The sequence below is a fragment of the Sinohyriopsis cumingii genome, chromosome 1 (genome assembly GCF_028554795.1).
Source record: "Sinohyriopsis cumingii isolate HCF-2022 chromosome 1, ASM2855479v2, whole genome shotgun sequence".
NCBI lineage: Eukaryota > Metazoa > Mollusca > Bivalvia > Unionida > Unionidae > Sinohyriopsis > Sinohyriopsis cumingii.
This window is the reverse complement of record NC_142961.1, coordinates 75,315,218-75,335,679: the sequence shown is the minus strand read 5'-3', so window position 1 is coordinate 75,335,679 and position 20,462 is coordinate 75,315,218. Positions and strand designations below refer to the sequence as shown.

At 35.3% G+C, this 20,462-nt stretch overlaps 1 protein-coding gene across 1 annotated transcript in view; it reads right to left on the bottom strand.

Moving 5' to 3' along the window:
- Positions 1-20,462, bottom strand: part of LOC149807137 (mitogen-activated protein kinase kinase kinase 1-like) — a 128,324-nt gene that overhangs the window by 9,612 nt on the left and 98,250 nt on the right. Inside the window, exons 18-22 of the mRNA XM_089962584.1 lie at positions 17,438-17,590; positions 14,818-14,980; positions 10,431-10,562; positions 8,854-8,996; positions 298-429 (exon numbers count right to left, since the gene is read on the bottom strand). Coding sequence (XP_089818710.1) covers positions 298-429; positions 8,854-8,996; positions 10,431-10,562; positions 14,818-14,980; positions 17,438-17,590 — 723 coding nt within the window. The remainder of the gene's footprint in view (positions 1-297; positions 430-8,853; positions 8,997-10,430; positions 10,563-14,817; positions 14,981-17,437; positions 17,591-20,462) is intronic.

Genomic DNA, 20,462 nt, shown 5'->3' with positions numbered 1-20,462 from the left:
ATGACCTTGATTTCACTTTATGAATCTTACTGTGAATATTAAAAGAAAAATTGTTCACTACAAAATATCGCTGGTTCTGAATCAAGATCAGGAACTAGGTCAGCATTAGATACAATGTTTCTATAAAGTTGTTTATGTCAAAAATATTTTTAAAAATCAGTCAGAACTGAACTCTATTCCAGTAAATAAAGTTGATTACAATAGCAAGTAATGGAATTAAAAAAATTTAAAACTATCAAACAAACAATTAAATTAAATCAAATATAAATTAAATCAAATATACATAACAGAACTTACTTTGAATATGAGAGCTAAGTGATTGGATATATCATGTGCATTCCAGGGAGGCTTGGTAGTACACATCTCCACCAAACAACACCCTACACTCCAAACATCACACGCTCGGCCATAATCCTCCCCTCGCAAAACCTTGAAAAATTTAAATAATTAGCATTAGGTTTTGTCTGCATCATGACGATACATGCTAAATGACTTTAAAAAGAACTTTAACATAAAAATCTGAACGACACTGACAATGCTAATACTGCTGCTTTCAATAAATACTCATGCCAGATGAAAAAAAGTATGATATATACTCGTATATAAACCAAATAATTTAGGAAAAAATAAAGGCCTGGAAGGGGGGTGGGGGTCGGCTTATCTGTGGGCCAATGTGTAAACTTAACAGTTTTTAGGTCTTTTTGTTGACTATTGTAATGGCTGTAAATCTTGGGACATGAAACAATAATTTTTTTCGGTGTCCTAAGACATAGGCATGTAAAAAAGTAGCTTTTGGTGACCTGATAATTATTAAACTGTTATAAAGTACTATGATTGATTTTGTTATTATTTTGCATGTGCATATTTTCTGATTTCTCCAACATGAAGTTAAATAAAGTAAACAGACTTCATCATTCGTGGGCCAGTTGAGTTTACCAGGGAGACTATGCTGAACTATAATGTATAGTACTTACACAGTGCAAAGTGTGCATAGTGTCACTTAAATCCTTACTTATTCACAGATACAGATTTTTGTCATCGTTCAATCGAATAATACACAAATCTAAATTAGACAGAAACAATAAGAAAACAGAAAATTAAATAAATTACGTTTCAAAAAAAGTTGATACCATTTCTTTTTAATAATCATGCACACCAACCTAGCGATAAGTATGCATGTAATTTTTTTAAATACAAGTTTGCCTAAATAAATGCATTTGGAACTTACCTCATGCATCTTGAGATGCCTTGGAGTTGTAAGTCAGCTTATACGCGGGTCATGCACTTTTTAGTGTTTATACCTGATCAGTTTGGGGTTCGACTTATAAGCGAGTACATACGGTATACATGTTTTTCTAGCTGAATGAAGAATAAAGCACAATATTACTTATTATAATAGGTGTTAACAAGCATGACACAAACAACACAACACACTGCCAAAAAGCAAGTGTGCCACAAACAGAATGATACACTGCCAAATAACAAGTGTGCCACCATAATTAGCATGATGCACTGCCAAAGGTTAGCTGTTTGAATTGGCAGTATACTTTACACACAAACAGATAGTACAGCCATCGTTCCAACAGTATTTCACGGTCAATCTTCACCCATCTGGGATTTGTTCCTGGTCTAAAATTCCACAATTACTGAGATGTTATCCTGTATGTACATATCTGTCACAGATATGCAGCCTGCTTATTTTGGAAGAAAGAATAAGAAGATATACTTCAGTGTATTCTGTTTCACTGCAGTCAGCTGATGGGAATGTAAAGCAAGGCCAAACCTATTTTTAGTAACAGCAACCATAATTGTAATGGAATATATCACCAAAGTCAATAGGGGTTTTCTAGAGCGGAGGGAAACAAGTTTAAAAATTCTTTTAAACAAATGTCCTTGGATTCTTCTGGAAATGAAATGCAAAGACCAAATCAATCTTTAGTGACAGTGACCTTAACCTTAAAGTTTTTGACCCCAAAATTAAATAGGATCCTTCCTGAGGTTAACCCTTTACCTCACAGAGCATAGTTACAAAGTGCAGCACGCTATAAACAGAACACCTGTTACCTATTCGACTCCATACACATAGGCCTGCCTGTTAACTGTTAAGCACTGTGGTGTATGTTACATTACGTTTAATAGCAATTTTAACCATTTTACATTTTTGGTACACATCTATTATGTGTGGAAAAATTTAAGAGTAAAGTCCGATTGTTACAGCTGTGTAATTATTTTTCACAGAAGAATTTCTTATGAGCTTTAAAATCTTGAGAGAACTCGTTCACCGTCAAGTCAGTGAGACCGCGTGACCAACCGTAGCTGCCACCTCTCAATTATCTGAACCTAATAATTGTTAAAAACTAATTGCTGCCTACATCAATATCAGAGCCTTTACCTAAGTTATTGAAGCTTTCATAGTTGTGATTCTAATCGTGAAAAGTTCGTAAGTACTGAATGAAATCCATGACCTCCATTTTGGAGAGTGGAGATTACGAACCAGTTACTTTAAATAGCAGATATCTACCAGAGCATAAACAGTGACCAAGTGATCTGATGTAATTGTCATTCGCAGAAATGAATGTTGTATTTAATAGGGGTTTTCCCCCAAAGGTGGTGCTATGAAAACTGGCTTAAAATGGCTGATGTTTACAGCAGACGTCAAAAGGCGCTTCCATGCGAATGGAGTAGAGACATTAAAAGGTGCTTCCATGCAAATCGAGTAGAGGTGTCCAAAGGCACTTGCATGAGGTAATGGGTTAATAGGAAAAAAAATGTACTAAATTTGTTGAATTCTGTTTACTGGAACATAAGATACCATCTGGAAATGAAATGCAAAGGCAAAATCTATTTTCAGCAATAGTAAAATTTAGCCTGGCATAAGATTTTCCAAACTGGTTCCATATTTTGAAAAATATGGATGTATAATAATTAAGTGTACCAGAAAAGGACTGCACTATGGAATTTTCTGTTAAAAATTATGTTCAGCTTCAGTTATTATCCGTAGCCATTTTATCCCTCACAATTCTCTTAAATTTCTTTTTCAACTGGATACTTAAGTTAAATCTATTTCTGAATTATGCATTTCTGTATGTTCCTTTCTTAAGAAATATAATCATTATATATTTATATAACCCTGAAAATCTATTACACTAGAAAACATTAGTAACGGTCATTCTGCAGTGATGTACAAAAATACATGCAGACCACAGCAGAAACACCAAAAATTTGAACTTCCCAATAGGCGTTCTTTTCAGACTCTTTTTTAAATTATACCTTTCTATGTTTTCATTGTTGAGAAATTAAATATACTATATTATTTATACAACCTTGAAAATATGTTGCAAATTCAGAAATAAGCAGATTCAGGGTAAATAAAATAAAATCCAGACTAAAACACAAGCCCCAAACTTTTCATTCCCCAAATATGTTCTTTTTAATGACACAAGAGTCCCTCAAGGGTCTCGTGCTGTACTGAGCAAAACAGAATTTGCAGAAAATTCAAGGTAAAACAATTTTTTCCTTTTAACTGCTGAGTGTTGACACCATCTCATATATTCTTCCATTATAACCTTTTTAAATTAGCTGCTGCAATGGACATATTATATGTCAGCTTGGCACCATTTTCCTTTAGAGCCATATAGACATGTCTTTTGCAAGAATGATCAACCATTCAAGGCAAGTAGTGACAGAAAGATTTCAAAACAGCTGGCATAGCAGACATTTGATGTACAATTTGGATAATTTTCACTAGGGACCTAATAGGTATCATAAGTGTATTGGTGAAAACCCAGTGTTGATATGCCATCTATTTGGGATGAGTAGAGATAATATTTTCAAGATGGCCGTCATGGTGGCCATATGATGGTGCTCTACAGTTTCGTATTTTGCATAGGGTTAGGATTTTAAAGAAAAAGAATTTCCCCGGCTTTCCTCACTGGTTATACTGGTTATTTAAAAAAGACCTTGTATATCTTAGGTATAATGCAAAGAACCTTTAATTCCCTTTATTTTGGTGTATGATTGATGGGTGTTCTATGGGTTATAGAGTATACAGCTTGGCCTTACTTCAGATGTGCACCTTTCAAAAACGTGCTAGCTCTACTTGGTCATTTTCACTTCCTGAACTTCAGAGGTAAATTGTATAAAAAAGAGCCGATATCTTTTTTTTACATTTTATATATTTGGTAATTCATACATTGCACTTTCAGAAGCTGGTATTGTCTAGTCTGGCAAAATTCATTTTCCCTATTTTAATAGCTGCTATGTATAGTGTACTTTAGACTAATTCAGGCTGATTTTTTAACACAAGGGAGCAGTCATTTTAGTTAGCAGTGTGCTTAAATCATGTAAAATTTCCAAAAGTACAATCTCCAAAAGAAATATCATCCACATTACATTAATGTAGCATAGAGGTATGCCAACATTCTCTTCATTGTGCATGTTTTAAATGTGAACTACTTCACCTTACATACATCACTCTCTCAAAAGTACATATTATCTGGTGAGCACCCCCTATTGAGGATCAGTCATTTTTTCTTGGGACCAAGTAGACACCATTTCCTATGAAGAAAACTCCATGTCAAATTGACTTTCCACAGTCTTAATTCAGGACCATCTGGACAATGGAAAAAGTCTTTTTGTGAACATCCCATGCTAATATGACCTCTCAATCATTCATAAGTAGTGATAACAAGATTTGCAAGATGGCTGTCATATCAGACATAAGATTTGCAACATTTTCATTTAGGATCAACTGGACACAATAAGAAGTCATGCCAATATGACATTCTGTTCAGGAGGAGTTACAATATCTATAGGTTACTGCATTTGTATGGGAAAATATGAACATGTTTTTCAGCTGGAATAATGCACGACATTGGGAGTGCAGTATATTCATCTGACAAAACGAGTTCACATTTTCCCATACAAATGCAGTAACCTTTTTATTATATGCTCATTTTTCTTATTTTACCTAAAGTTTAATTATACAAACAAAATACATTACAAGAAACAAAGTAACTGATATGCCACATTCCAAACTAAATACACAAGTGCAGATTCATCATTACACAACAACATTATTAATGCGCACATAACTCTGCCCAGACAGATTTGAACTTAGTCGTGTGCTAGACATAACTTTTGAAAGAAAATGGCATCTACTTAAAACTGAAATTCGGAGTCATATTGTGAATGAATGCACACTGCAACAACTTTTCCATTTGATCTGGAATGAATGGATTTTGGTATTTTTGTCGATTCTATGAAATTTCATGATCATGGACTGTGCAAATTCTACATAAAATACATTGGATTGAAGCAGTAAGGGAGAAGCGTGTTCACATCTGCAAGTGTTTCTGTTCTGTCATTGAATATTTGAAATCGTAATGTGGGAAATATATGAAGTCTTTCAATTGCAATTATCAAAATACGATATGGAATTTAATGTTTATTTCATTTTGAGTGCAGTAAGGAGGATGTAAATGCACTTGGAATTTAGTCAAAATTACAGTACAATTTCAAAATGTGTAATCAAGCTTGAGAACCCATGACATGGCTCATGTAATTTGGATTTGCAGAACTAAGAAAGTACATTTTCAGGAAATTCAGGATGTAAAACTGTAAGTATATTTTTGTCATTCTTATTACCAGCTAAAGAAGACACGTTTATGCCTTGTCACTTGCATGCTATTTGTAGGGACCCCAGCAATTTTATAACCTATCTGGCGTCTATCGCTTTCCTAAGTCAGAGACACTGTATCAAATATTTAACGCGGAATTTTGCTAAACAGTTGGCATGTGGCAGTCCACAAAACAGCTGTTTTAGTTCATTCAGAAAGAAATTTAATCAACCAAAATGTAAAGTGTCAACTACATGAGTGTACATGATTTGTTTACAAAGTAGTTCCTAATCCACTATACTACTACTGGATACACATGTTGTGCAATATGAAGGTGTTCACTATCGTAAAATATTGCACGATTCTGACAATGTAAAGTTAACGGAGACAAAAATGAACATTATATATATATATATATATATATATATATATATATATATATATATATATATATATATGAGGATTTAGCATTCTTATTACCAGCTAAGGGGACAGTTCATGCCTTGTCACTTGTAGATTATTTGTAGGTACCCAGCAATTTTATGAAATCTGGCATCTATCACCCAACTAAATTCAAAACATCGTATCAAAAAAGTCAATGCAGAATGTAGCAAAGCAGCTGGTATGTGGCAGTCCATGAAACATCTGCTTTAGCTCATTCAGAAACAAATTTAATCAATAAAACATAAAGGGCCTACTACATGAGTCTACATGATTTGTTTTCAAATCAAAAGTGCTGGTGTCTGCGCCCATTGTTTGTTTGCAACAGAAAGTAGTTCCTTTATGAGTGCAATATGAATTGTGCACACGAGTTCAACATCGTAAAATACTGTATGATTCTTACAATGCAAACAGAGAAAAAATATGAGCATATAATAAAAAGTTTTTCAGATGGCCATAATGGATGTCAGATCCGCAGCATTTTTTGATTTAGGACCATTTGGACATCATAAGAAGTCTTCTGGTGAAAAACTCATGTCAATCAACTTGACTTTTCATACAGGAGCAGTAGCGATAATAAAATTTTCAAGATGGCTCATGTGGATGCCGTATTGGACCACAGATTGGCACCATTTTTACTTATGACCAACAAGACATCGCAAGAAGTCTTTTGGTGAAAACCCCAACTTGATATGACCAGGAGTATCACTAACAAGATTTTCATGATGGCCATATGTCTTCTGGTGAAAAATCCATGTCAATATGACTTTTCATGATGGCCATATGTCTTCTGGTGAAAAATCCATGTCAATATGACTTTTCATGATGGCCATATGTCTTCTGGTGAAAAATCCATGTCAATATGACTTTTCATGATGGCCATATGTCTTCTGGTGAAAAATCCATGTCAATATGACTTTTCATGATGGCCATGTCTTTTGGTGAAAAATCCATGTCAATATGACTTTTCATTCAGAAGGAGTTGTGATAACTAGATTATCAAGATGGTTGCCACAGTGGCAATACTGGATGTCAGATCAGTACCCTTCTCATTCAGGACCAACTAGACATCATAAATAGTCTTTAAATGAGAACCCTATGTTAATATGACCCCCCCATTCAAGAGAAGTAGTGATGACAAGAGTTTCAACCTAGCAACTTTGGTGGCAATACTAGGTGTCTAAGTAACACCATTTATATAAACTAAAACAAGGGATGAATGTGCACGTCGAGTTTCATTTCAATTAAACAAATAGTCTGGAGAAGTGACAATAACAAAATTTTGCAAATGTACAGATGGATGACAAATGAAAGACCATCCCATAAGCTCTTCTGCCTATGCTGCTGGCAACTGCTTGACACAACTGATCCCCAAATCAACAGGGTTCTTTTCTGGAAGGGGGTTGGTGAAGCAGAAAAATTAGACTAAACTGTATTGAATTCTGTCACTTGAACAAATGTACTAAATCTGGCTGAATTCTGTTCTCTTAACCTTAAGCCATCATCCGAAAATGAAATGCAAAGGCAAAATCTATTTTTAGCAATAGTGACCTTGACACTGAGTTGGTGACCCCACAATCAATAGAATTCTCTCTTGGGATAAGGAGGAACACATGTAGCAAGCTCTGGTAAAACCTGTAAACTAGAATTTAAGCTTTTATTTTCATATTACAATAGAAATACCCAGCAACATTCAATGGCAAGCTATAAAATAACCACACAGACATATGTACTGAAGTTATAGAGGCAAATCAAAATCCTGGAGTACACAGTTGCTACAATGTCTAATAATGTTGGTGACATTTGTCTTCTTTACAAGGCCATATATATATGGGATGACTTTCCCCTGCATAAAAAAGTCAAGTTATTTGTGCATTTTTGGATCTATCCCTTACCATGAGGACATGGCTCTAATTCACAGTTTTAATGCTGTTCATTGCATATTTTATTAAAATAACTGCTTCATGGTTTCTCATGTTTTTATATATTGAACCATAATTGATGGCACATCAGCATCATTTGTAAAATACTAGATGGCTCAGCTGCCTGGATATTTGTGTCAAAGCTGGTCAAATTCTGTTCAACTGCCTTTTTTTATCATAAAACTGCATAAATGATTTTCTACTTTTTCAAACAGCAGCCATATTTGATGACAGAACAGCAAAATTTAAAAAATATTCAAGCCTATTAAGTGACATTTCTAAAAAAAGCTATTAAATATTTGTCTGTTTTCAGCAATGGCAGCCATAGTGATGGCAGATTGGCATCATCTGTATAATTTAAAAGTTCTTCTGATGAGCAGTTTCTGAGAAGACAGTTTAAAGTTTTATATTATATATTTGTAGTAACGGCAGCCACATTTTTGGCAAACGGGGCCCTGAGTGGCCGAGTGGTCTAAAGCGCTCACCGTTACGGATCACTGCTATCTCACCTCTGTGTGCATGGGTTCGAATCTTGGGTTTGGCCAATGTGGGTATGTGAGAAAGCTTGCCAGTAGCTTCTCATGGATTGGTGGTTCTTTCCAGGGTTTTCCATGGTTCTTCCTCCACTATTAATACTGGCTGCCATGTATAGCCTATCCTGTGCTGAAAAATGGCATTAAACCTCACAACAGCAACAACAACTATTCCTGACTATATATTCTTGCAAATATTAACCAGGAAATAAACCTGAGATCACACAGGTGAACAACTAATGTTCTGCAAATGGACTACAAGCCCTATAATTTTAGCTTCTTTTTTAAGGATGGCCACTCATACTGCACTAAAAATTAAACCTCCAATTCTCTTAATACCTCTGGTGCCATGAAGGCAATAGTTCCAAGCAACTGGCCCTGAAACTCTCCAGCCCCTGTTGCCTGTGATGCCAAACGAGCTGCAGCACCAAAATCTCCAATCCTCAATCTCTGGCCTGTGCTGTCAACCAAAAGGTTTGCACCTAGAAAGGACAACGGTTCCACACAACAAAATGTCTCACACATGAAAAAGATGCATCTCTTTAACATTAAACAGTGATAGAGTAATACCTTTGTCTGATCAGTCTGTTGCAGGTGAGACCATACATGCCATCTTATAAGGGATGGTTGCTGAAATGCTTAAATGACTCATAATTTCAATGATATAATCTTAAATTTCAAGTCTGTTGCATCTGATACATTGGCGAGACTTCAACAGATGAGAAAGAAATAAAGATTTATGACATAGCAAGACAAGATTTTGTTCATAGTCTTATGTCACAAGATAGCAACATCTGCTGTCAGGCTACATCAGGAATGCTGAAATTTTACTGGCTCTGGAACTCCACTAGAAGAGCCGAAATGGAGTATTTTGAGTTGTATACCTTTGATCAGGGGAGGGGTGGGTCCTGGAAATAAAACTGATACAATGTGGAAGAGGAGAGTCTTGGAAATAAAACTGATACAATGTAACATTGCCAATCTCGGGTAAAATTAGTGATGGATAAAAATAAAATTACAGATCTTTATTCCTGTGGCATAGGGGTGATTTTTTTCTAGTGATACATGTGTGAAAACACCCCAGATATTTCTAGGCCTGATTCTGTCTACCTCACCAAAAAGAACCCTATATACCCATATCTGTTCTCAATAACGACAATCAGAATTTTAAAAAATCATTATGGGGGCATATTTATCAGTCAAGTCAATCATCTGATTACTACACACACTCTCTGACTCTTGTCTTGGCAAGGAGTGTGAGACCTACATGAACATTCTTATACAGATATGCCCTGTCTCTGAGATTACACATTATGTTCAAACTGAGACTAGACTCAGAATTCCTACAGCTGAATGGTCACTGATCCATGACAGCCAATCAGACATCAGAATTGCTAGGTAAGTATGAGTTTGAGTGAGAATTTTATATATAGTCAACTCCACTTATATGCAATGCCTCGGGACTGGACCCAAGCTATGCATATAAATGGAGTATGCATTTAAGTGGAATTCATGTATATTTACAATGTAAAATGGGATCATACCTTCGCTATGCACTTAAGCGATCTAAGCAATTAAGCAATATGCATTTAAGTGGAGCTGACTGTAATCTTAAGACCAGAATAAACTGATACGGTCTTAATGCAACAAGAGCAGAAGTCTCAAACACATGGCCTGCCAAACCATATCCAGTGGCCCGCAAAATAGTTGGCATCACACTGTGTAATAAGAGAAAACAAAAGATTGTGCAGTCCTTGGGCCATTGAAAATGCCCTCATGCAGCGCTCAGGGTGGTTTGAGTTTGAGACTAGAGTATGAATTCTATTTGATTATGCTACTGAATAGCTTAAGATGTCTTACTTTTAAATCTCAACCTTATCCATGAATGATATCTGGAGAATTTGACAAGAACTGACCTTTCAAATCTCTGTGGAGAATATGATTATCATGGAGATAGGCCAAGCCTCGCAGAATCTGCAAAACATAGTTGGCAATAACATTTTCCATAAAAGGTCCATACTGGCTGAGAAGGTAGGCAACAGATCCTCCTGTGTGAAACAAAATGTAAGTTTAAAAAAAGCATAAAATTTGATTGCAGTGAACAATGATGGTTAAGAATAATTTCTAAATACAAGAAGATAATGATTAAAGTATTTTCATTATCAACTTCTATACAGCCAATCTCATTTTTACAAACACATAATTTTTCAAATGTTTTACTGGTAAATGGTCTACGGTAAAAATTTGAAACCCTACCCCCTAAAGGAAAACTTTAAATACCACTTAAATTCTAATTTTATTGGTCAGGTGTGTCAATAATGAATAATTACAGGTAAAATATCAGACTGAATTGTTAGCTTATTTCTGTAAACACACTAGTTGGTCATACTAATGGTGTGAGACCACCTAAGATTCATTATGTTACATGGGTACATACAAATCAGGAGAATCAAAATTCAGAGACTTTTCAAGGACCAGTTTTCAGTTTTCAATGACTACTGTATTCACAGTATCAAGTCTTCTACTTCAGTTACTAATTTAAATACAAGAAACATACAAAAACAATACAGAAATAAATAAATGTAATGAAATATGAAAAGGAAATGATATTTGTGCGAGAAAAAAATGTCATCATAACCGGACCCAGATGCTAACCACTGCTCTTTAGCTTTATACTTTCTCCTCCAGTTGCAACTCCAGTCATTTCACTTCAGAGATACTGCCAGAATTTTATCTAATGGGAGTGGGGACTCACATTTTGTCACCAAAATAAGGAAATGTAGAACAAAAAGAAGGGCAGAAGGAAAAGGACATAATTCAATATTTACGTAACACTTCAATATTGATCTAGCTTTCTTCCAGCTCTACCCTGTTAGTGTCATAGTGAAATCAAAATCTTTAAAATATGTGACCTCTAGCAATACAAGCATTAATCTGTTGATTTTTTTATAGCTTAATCTGTAATCTGTTCCTTACTTGTGTATAAACACTGCTCTGTGCTGAGATGCTCCTGCTGAAGGAGCATATACATAGCTGCCTTAACCAGATGGAACATGTTTGGAAACTGATCTTTATAGATTTTATGACAATTTTCCACAGCTCACAGGTATTGTTCCTTTTGATATTTCAGCTCCAAAATAAGATTCTTAACTAACAAGCTCTTCTAAAGTTTCACTTTCTTGAACCAGTGCTTTACTAACTGCTATGTCAGATTTACCATCTGTTCCATAATGGTGTATTAGGATTTCAAATCCATCAGTGACATAGACTGTTTGTTATTGTACCTTAAACTCCCTACATTTATTCAAGTGGATTAAAAAGACATTGAAAACATGTATCAATTTTCCAATCTAGTATAAGCTGCTTGTTCACACAGAGATATTATAATCAAATAAATATCTTTATTTCTGAATTTCATTTTAAGATTCTTATTTATTAATCTCAACCCTTAGAAGGTTACACAAAACTATGGTCAAGGTATTTTGAATCGTGCATTTTTAAGAACTATCAACTTTTTAAAATTTTATTTACTGGGGGTTTCATTATTATATATTTATGTTTTTCCACTTGTGAACTCAAAGACATTATGCCAGGAGCTGATTAAAAATTCAAATCTAAAAATTGCATAAAATTGTAAACATTTTTTATAGTACTGTAACTAAATAAATGCTGTGATATCCCTACATCTATTCAAGTGAATTAAAAAGTCAGTGAAAACATGTATCCCCATGTTTTTCCTATCTAGGATAATTCGGCAGTAAATCATCCCAGACTATACATTGTAATTTGCCCTGCATTAAATTTACTCCAAAATAAAAACATAATCCAGGCGAATCAACGATTAAAAATTCATGCTACTATTCATTATTTCCATTGCACATGCTCTTGTACCTGAAACTTGTGTAGTAAATTCAAATTTGACACATTAATAAACGACACTCCTCAAGAATACCAAGGGCTAATCTGTATTTACAAGTCCATAGGTTGGTGCTCACAGTCACCAAATGAACAATCTGGAAGTTTATAACTCTTAAGCTGGAGATCAGACCTATTAAAATTACATATCTAGTGTTTGAAAAGTTATAAATTTGTTATATGGTGTGCTGATTTTGGTAACAGATTTGACATTTGCAGTGTAACATATTTTTGAGCCTTTAGAATGACATCACTAAGTATATGTACTACTTCAGTCATGTCCGAAATGCATCTTCTGGTTCTGAAAAGTCAATTTCAGGCAAGGTGCAACAGCTAAAATTCTCAATTTTAGCATAATGCACTTGCAGATCTGGGTCTGTGCAGTTTGCAACTGGACTTGTCTTATAAGAGAATACTTATAGTATTTAGATTGCTAGAACACATAATTAAATTTCCATACAGTGTGATTGAATTCAAGTGAACAAAGATGTTGTGCGTAAGAGAGCAGCTACAAGGACTTATGATGTGGGCTGAATCAGTGTTCTTTTCCAGTTTGGGATTTTTGTGGCTTTCCATCTAATGGAAGGATAAAGTTTTCTTTCATGGATGTGGGTAATTTTTGTCCCAGAAAGGTAAGCAATTCAGTACAACTTGTATTGTTTTATTGATATTAAAAACAGTCACAGTAACCTTGATCTTTGACCTTTTGAATATAAAATCAATAGGTTTCTTATTTACCAAAGTGTATACCATACAGTAACTATGTTGATAGTACATCATGAGAACTGAATTTATTTGGTAAAAACTTTTTTTCAGCCAGTGACCTTGACTTCAGTCACAATAACCTTTACCTTTCTTTCACTCCAAAATTAATTGGCTTCATTCTTATTCCAAATGCATGCCATCCACAACGTTAAGTCCAGGTCTGTGATTTTGAATAAAGTTATTGCTCACACACAATTTTCTTCTTTTTCATTGATCCTGATCTTTGGACTCTAAATCAACAACGCTTCTTAGACACCCCAAGTGCAATCCATCCACAAAATTTGATCCATGTTTGTAATGTAGAACTAATGTTATTTTGATGAAACCATTTTTCTTCCATCTGTCACTGACCTTTACATATTATCTTCTGACCACAAAACTGATATGCTTCTTCCTTATTTCAAATGCAACACATCCACAAAGACTGTTGTGTGGGAATCACTTTTTTCTTCTTTCAACCATTTTCCACTTTTGAACTTAAGACCCTGAATCAATAGCAGACCTGCCAACGCTAACAAGACTCTCTCAGTATGGCAATCAGACCAGTTTTCAGTGAGGTGTAACAAAATACCAGGTAATGATATTGTCAAATTGGAAAATAAAAATTTAAAAGTTCAAAAGTGTGATTCGAAACATATAAACAGTACACATTAGCTGGAACTAAAAAGTTTGTAATGTACACTTAGACCGTAATTACTTCCTCCAGTACAGTTTGACAAACTGCAGTTCCAAAGTACATAAAGCTGAATGGCTTCTTGCTATCTCTCAACTTGACGTAATTCTTATCTTTTTTCTTAAATTTCATGTGCTCATGGTAATCAACTCTCTCGCCACAAGACATATTCAAATCAGCACATGATATCCAATAAACATATTTGTTGCCATTCCTGCACGCCACTACCAGAATCTGAATATTATTATTTTTTCCTTCATACTATCAGAAATTTTTAAGACTTCTTGTCCTTTTTGTCCCGAACATGTACCACTTGTTGGGAGTCATTTTTTTTATAGAAAATTCTAAAAGCAACAGGTTGATCATAGATGTTTGCATAAAAATATGTACAGTTTAAAGGGTCTTAGGTACTCCTGTAAAGTTAGTCTAATATGCCTGCAGTTGTAGATGTTATGGGGGTTTAGAAACATTTTTCAGCACAAGACAGGCTATATATGGTGGCCAATCTAAATGGTGGAATAGCCATAACCTATGGGAAGCTACTGGCAAACTTTCTCACATATTGGCTGACCGAGACCCAAACCCACGCAGGCAGAGGTGAGATGGCAGTGATCTGTAATGGTGGGCACTTTAAACCACTCAGCCACACAGGGCCTAAGTTCTAAAATATGAAACCTGGATCTAAATAAAACATGGTCAAATTTTACCAGTTGGCAGGTCTGCAGTGGCTAGATTTGTACCCTAATGGGTAGCTGTTTACAAAGTTTGGTGATGGCTAGACTGCGGATAACCCGAGTTACTGTGCAAAAATAAAATAGAGAACTCATGGAAGGATATTCAGACAGATATCACCACATGATATACTCTGACATATGGATGGCATTGACAAATTAAAGGGTATGCAAATGTAAAGAAATTAGAGCAGGTAGCAAAGTGTACTATAAGATTACCAGGCATCCATTCCACAAACATGTTAAAGTGGCACCCTTGTTTGGTGGCACCCATTATCCGCACAATATTTGGATGGTTCAACTTAGCCATCATGTGTATCTCCTCTGTTATGGTCTTAATAACATTCTCCTGTTCTGTTGAAGAATTACGACAAAAAGAAATCTGAAAGAAAATTGCAAAACTTATTGGAATCAATATGTTGATTATATATTTGTTGTCCTTCATCTTAGCTATTCCCCACTGCTGTCATAAATTGTATCAGTATGTGGGGGTTTGACCAAAATTAACATCAACAGAATGAAAAATAAGATGGAAATCTTATAACATCACTTGCACAAAAGACTGATTGACTGATTGATATTTAATGGCACATTAAAGTCGCCAAGGCAAGTGCTGACCTAACCTGGTCTGGGCAAAAATGTATATTAAGTAAGTGTGTGTGTGTGTTTTTGGATTTTTAAAATAGCTTTAACAATTTTGCAGTCATATCTTGAATATCAAATGAAAGTATAAATATATAACAATATGTCACATACCAATTTGCTAACTTTGGCAAATAAGTAGACTTTGGAATTATTCTAAAGTAACTAATTTCATAAGCTATTACATAAACAAACAGGGATTTTTCCACCAATTTCTAAAATGAGCCCAGAATCTAAGTCGTTACAATAAAATGGTAAAATGGGAAAATTTGCATTTTTTTTACACTCTTAATTAACAAAAATTTACACAGAAAAGATTATTGAACATTTAAATAATTCAGTAGCCATAGTTACTGTGACTCTTTAGATCCACTGCTATACTCAGTAATAGCAATTCTCCTGCCAAACTGCATCTCACTTTTTTTTAAAAAGTTTTAATTAGGAACTGTTTAGATTAAAACTTGAAACATGGACAGATTTTGGCAATGGAAATGGTCCTGAAGTTCAGCCCAAAAATGGCTAAATAATGTAATATAATTTCTTTTATTGAAGTATCAGAAATGATTATGGGGGACCAATTTACATGGGTTTCATGCCCTGGACCAAGATTTTAAAGATGAATGAAATATTACCCATGTGTAATGATGGCCCACTCCATCCCATATATTTTGTCGTTCATTCCACGACATTGACAAAGCTATCAGTATTTGATAAATCAGTGTCAATACTACAGTTGTTGTTGTTGTTTTGGGGTTTAATACCATTTCTCAGCGCAACATAGGCTATATATAGCAGCCAGTATAGCTGGTGGAGGAAGAACCCTGGAAAACCCAGTAAAAACCACCAACCTACAGGAAGCTACTGGCACAGCCTTCTCATATACATGCATTGGCCAAGCCAGAGACTCAAGCCCACAAAGACAGGTGAGAGTCAATATTGTAATCAGGGAATGAAAGATTAGCTTGTATATGTATTTGTTTTATATTAAAAATTAGAAAAATTAAGTATAAAGCATTTTACACTATTCCAATGCTCACAAAGCAATAAGGTATTAGGTAGCTGTAACTTCCACCTACTGCCTTAAATCTTTAAAAAATCTGTTGTGAGATAAGTAAGGATAGAGAGAATGGAGAAATCCCATAAGGTATTCAAACACTAATAATACTGAAAATGATAGAATAATAAAAATAATAGACTATGAAAATTTAATTTGTAACTTGTTCCATCTTCACTAGCCAAGGTTCTGTATTTGTTATCTAGATTCATGGTACACAAATATTTGTCAGGTAATTTGCAGAATTAAACAAGTCCATCTTTCTCAAAACCACTAATAATTAGGTCAAATCTTTCACTCATTGTGTGAACTACAATTATCAATTCAATGTGAATTGGCTTGATAAAACAGATTGCAAGGTTTACTCATACAGTGCACTGATCATCACCAGTAACATCCTTTTCGTGATGGCCTGCACGACTTATTTAGCATACCACTGGTGGAAGTGTGATTTTAATTCTTCTTTGTACTCATTTTTTATTGTCAGGTATAGTGATGAAATTGGTCTGTACATGAACATTGTGGAAATAAAGCCGTGATTTTACTGTCTTTAAATTTAGTTAGCATCTTTGCACTTTGGTAGTATCAGCTTCCTTTGATCTTCACCACTCAGACAAAACCACAGTGTAAGTGATTGATCTTGGCAGGTGCTCATCAAGATGGTAATATTGTTGTTGTGTTGTTGGCTGTGTCAGCTTCCATTGATGTTATTCACTCAGACAAAAGCATGGTGTAAGTATTCAGCTTGTTAGTCCTTTGCTCATACATGTGGCAGTATTGTTTTAAACACCTAAGCGACCATCTTTTTCATCAGCATAGGGCTATTCTTTTGTATTTCTTTATTTGGGGTTTTGTACAGTTAAACCATGAAATTAAATATTTACTAATATGCAAACTCTGATTGGCAAAACCATGAATTTAAGTACCCCTAAAAATGTCTTTTTTTAAACAAAACCACTAAAATTTAGACCAAGGAAACTAAATGATTCTACTGGATCTTTTTTGCTGTTTACTTCAATTTTATCAGCAAGTCTGGCAATCTCATTTCAAATTATGTAAGAAAATCATCCTTATGCAAAATACAAAACTTTGGTGTGCAACCCTCTCATTTTGTAGTGCATCATTGATACCTTGATTGGTTACCTGTTTGACTGCCATAATAATGCCAGTTTTAACATCCCTGGCTTGGTAGCACGTACTGTAGGCACCAGTCCCTAGTAGTGGACCTTTCACCCAATGTGTGTTCTCTAAATACAGGGTAGGCCGGTTACCATTATTATCCATGATCTCACATTCCTGAAAAGAAAGCAAAGTTGTAAAGTTTTCTTTCTTATAGCTATTGCAATTATAAAGTATTCTCCATAGGAAGGATGATCTCTTACAAAGGAGACAAAAAGTCAAATATATATATATACACACACATACACACACACCACACTGCATTTGAAGTGACCTCTCTTCAGAGGGGTCTTAGCGCGGAAGGATATATAGAATCTATGTTGGAGTTTGGAATAAGACAAGGAAATCCCAGTCAAGGGATTACATTATTTGTCTCCCCACGAGGCTTATTGTTATGATGTCTGCAGTGTGGCAGTTTATAGTAATGTCAAGCACTGGGGCATACTGCCGCAGACATGTAGCATCATGTCCTTCCCAGTCAGTATCCTGACATCACGCCGACCAGTCCTAACACTAACCTCTTAATGCTGAGTGCCTAGCGAGGCAGCTGTTAGCACCATTTTTATAAGTCTTTGATATGACTCAGCTGGAAATTGAACCCATGACCTCCTGCATCCGAGGCAGACACTCTAACCACTAGGCCACCAGAGTGGTCGAACATGTAAACTAACTAAATCTGCAAAGTTAGAATACTATGAGTTTGTTATGAAAACATATTTACCACAGAAAATCCATGAGAGAGAAAGATTTGACTAACTTACATTAAGAATATGTCATGCAAAGATAATTGTGTGTGTGTGTTTTGGATTTTTAATGTTACTTTAACAATTTTTCATTCATATCACTATAATGTCTATAGTGTGACAGTTTATAGTGATGTCTAGCACTAGGGAATCATGCCGCAGACATGAAGCATGATGTCCCACCCAGTCACATTATCCTGACACCAGGCCAACCAGTCCTAACACTAACCTCTTAATGCTGAGTGCCAAGTGAGGCAGCTGTTAGTACCATTTTTGTTAAGTCTTTGGTACGACTTGGCCGGGGATCGAACAAGCAGCCTCCCACATTCGAGGTGGATGCTTTAACAACTACGCCACCGGAGCAGTCAAAAAGAAGAGGTCACAGTGACCATGGTTTGGTCTTCAATAAACTTTCCTTCCAGAATGTATCCAAAGTACAAGTTACGACTCTACTGTAGTATGATACAGGAGTTCATGGCAAGGAGAAAAGATGGATGGATGTAACTGTAACAAGATACAAGATAACTGGGTGGGATTTTGGATTTACATCACAACACTTTTGATGGTGATACAAATACATTGTTTAATAATGAATGACTTGAATGAGCAATTAATTACAATTAATATGTGTGTATATGATCCAAATATTGGATCAATTAACATAAACTGCACGGACTTAATAATAAAAATACAAATAAATGACTTTACACAGTACAAGGACAAGGGGTGAATGATTCACGCTGGGCTACCAGTCACACTGGCCAATCAAGCCATCAGCATTCCAGGTTGGTCAAGCAAGCAGTCAGCACCCACCAATCTTGGTCAGCAATGCCCAATCACCTGCTACTCGACCAGCAACACTGTTTATTCAGCTCTACAGCTGCAATGGTTCAGCTTCACAGCTGCTATAGTCAACTTCTTGGGTCGACTCCGATAAATCTGTGATCACTTGGGTCACTGGTCAGCGCTACAGCTGAAGATGTGCAAGTCCTTGAAGTAGACTGCTCACTGATTTTTCCCACTGAAAGCACTTCACACATGCGGCATAGGACGAACCGAACTCAATATTTTGAAATATTGTACAATATACATAAATCGCTCTCACGTATCGTTGTACACAAAAAAATGCAACCCAAATACATGTATTTAATAAATAAAAGGATTTATACAATTTCATGACAGTAACAACTGCAAAAAGTAAAAAATTCTACATAACTCACTTCATGATATTAAACTGTAAATCTGAAGACAATTCTGAATAATTAACAAGATGCCCAAGTGGGCCTGAGATTGCACACCTGACTGTCATCTGCCCAGTGTGTGTGATTTGGATTTTTAACGTAGCTTTTAACAATTTTTCTGTCATATCGCTACAATGTCTCCAGTGTGACAGTTTATAGTGATGTCTAGCACTGCGGCATCATGCTGCAGACATGTAGCATGATGTCCCACCCAATCACATTATCCTGACACCAGGCCGACCAGTCCTAACATCAATCTCTTAAAACTGAGCGCCAAGCGAGGCAGCTGTTAGTACCATTTTTGTAAGACTTTGGTATGACTCGACCAGGGATTGAACCCACGACCTCCAGCATCTGAGGCGGATGCTCTAGCCAGCATGAATTGTGCAAAATTAGGCAGACAATTCTATTCAGCATTTAAAAAAAACATAAAGTTGTGTATTTCTACTTTATTTGATGCCATAACCATTTCATTTGTATACTGGGTAAGTCTGAAAGGCGTTCAAGTAGGTCACTTTCTGTCAAATTTGATCAAAGTCTATTTTCAAGACATTATGTTTGTTTCATTTTTAGTATAGTAAAACCTGCTTCAAGTGACCACTGCTATAAGTGACCTATCATGCTAGAATGGGTTCTGTAAATTTTGGACAAATTATGTCTTTTTTTTACAAGAAGTCCTGTAATTGACTTCCATTTTTTGTAATAGCTGCCATAATGATGGCAAATCAGCATCATATATTTGAATTTAAAAGCAGTTATAAGCAGAATGTTTCATCACATTTCTGAAATGATGTTACTTCAAGCTTTTGCAATATTTATTAATGCAAACATATTTCATGATGGACTGACACAGTCTGTACAAATATGAAAACCCTTTTGCTATCATGCTTTTTGTAATGTTTGTTCAAATTCTGATTAGCTGGTTCTTGGCGGTTTCCATCATATAAATCTTCTGGTTTCAGTATGCGATCTTATTTTCTATAAAACTGAAAACCTTCTATGCCA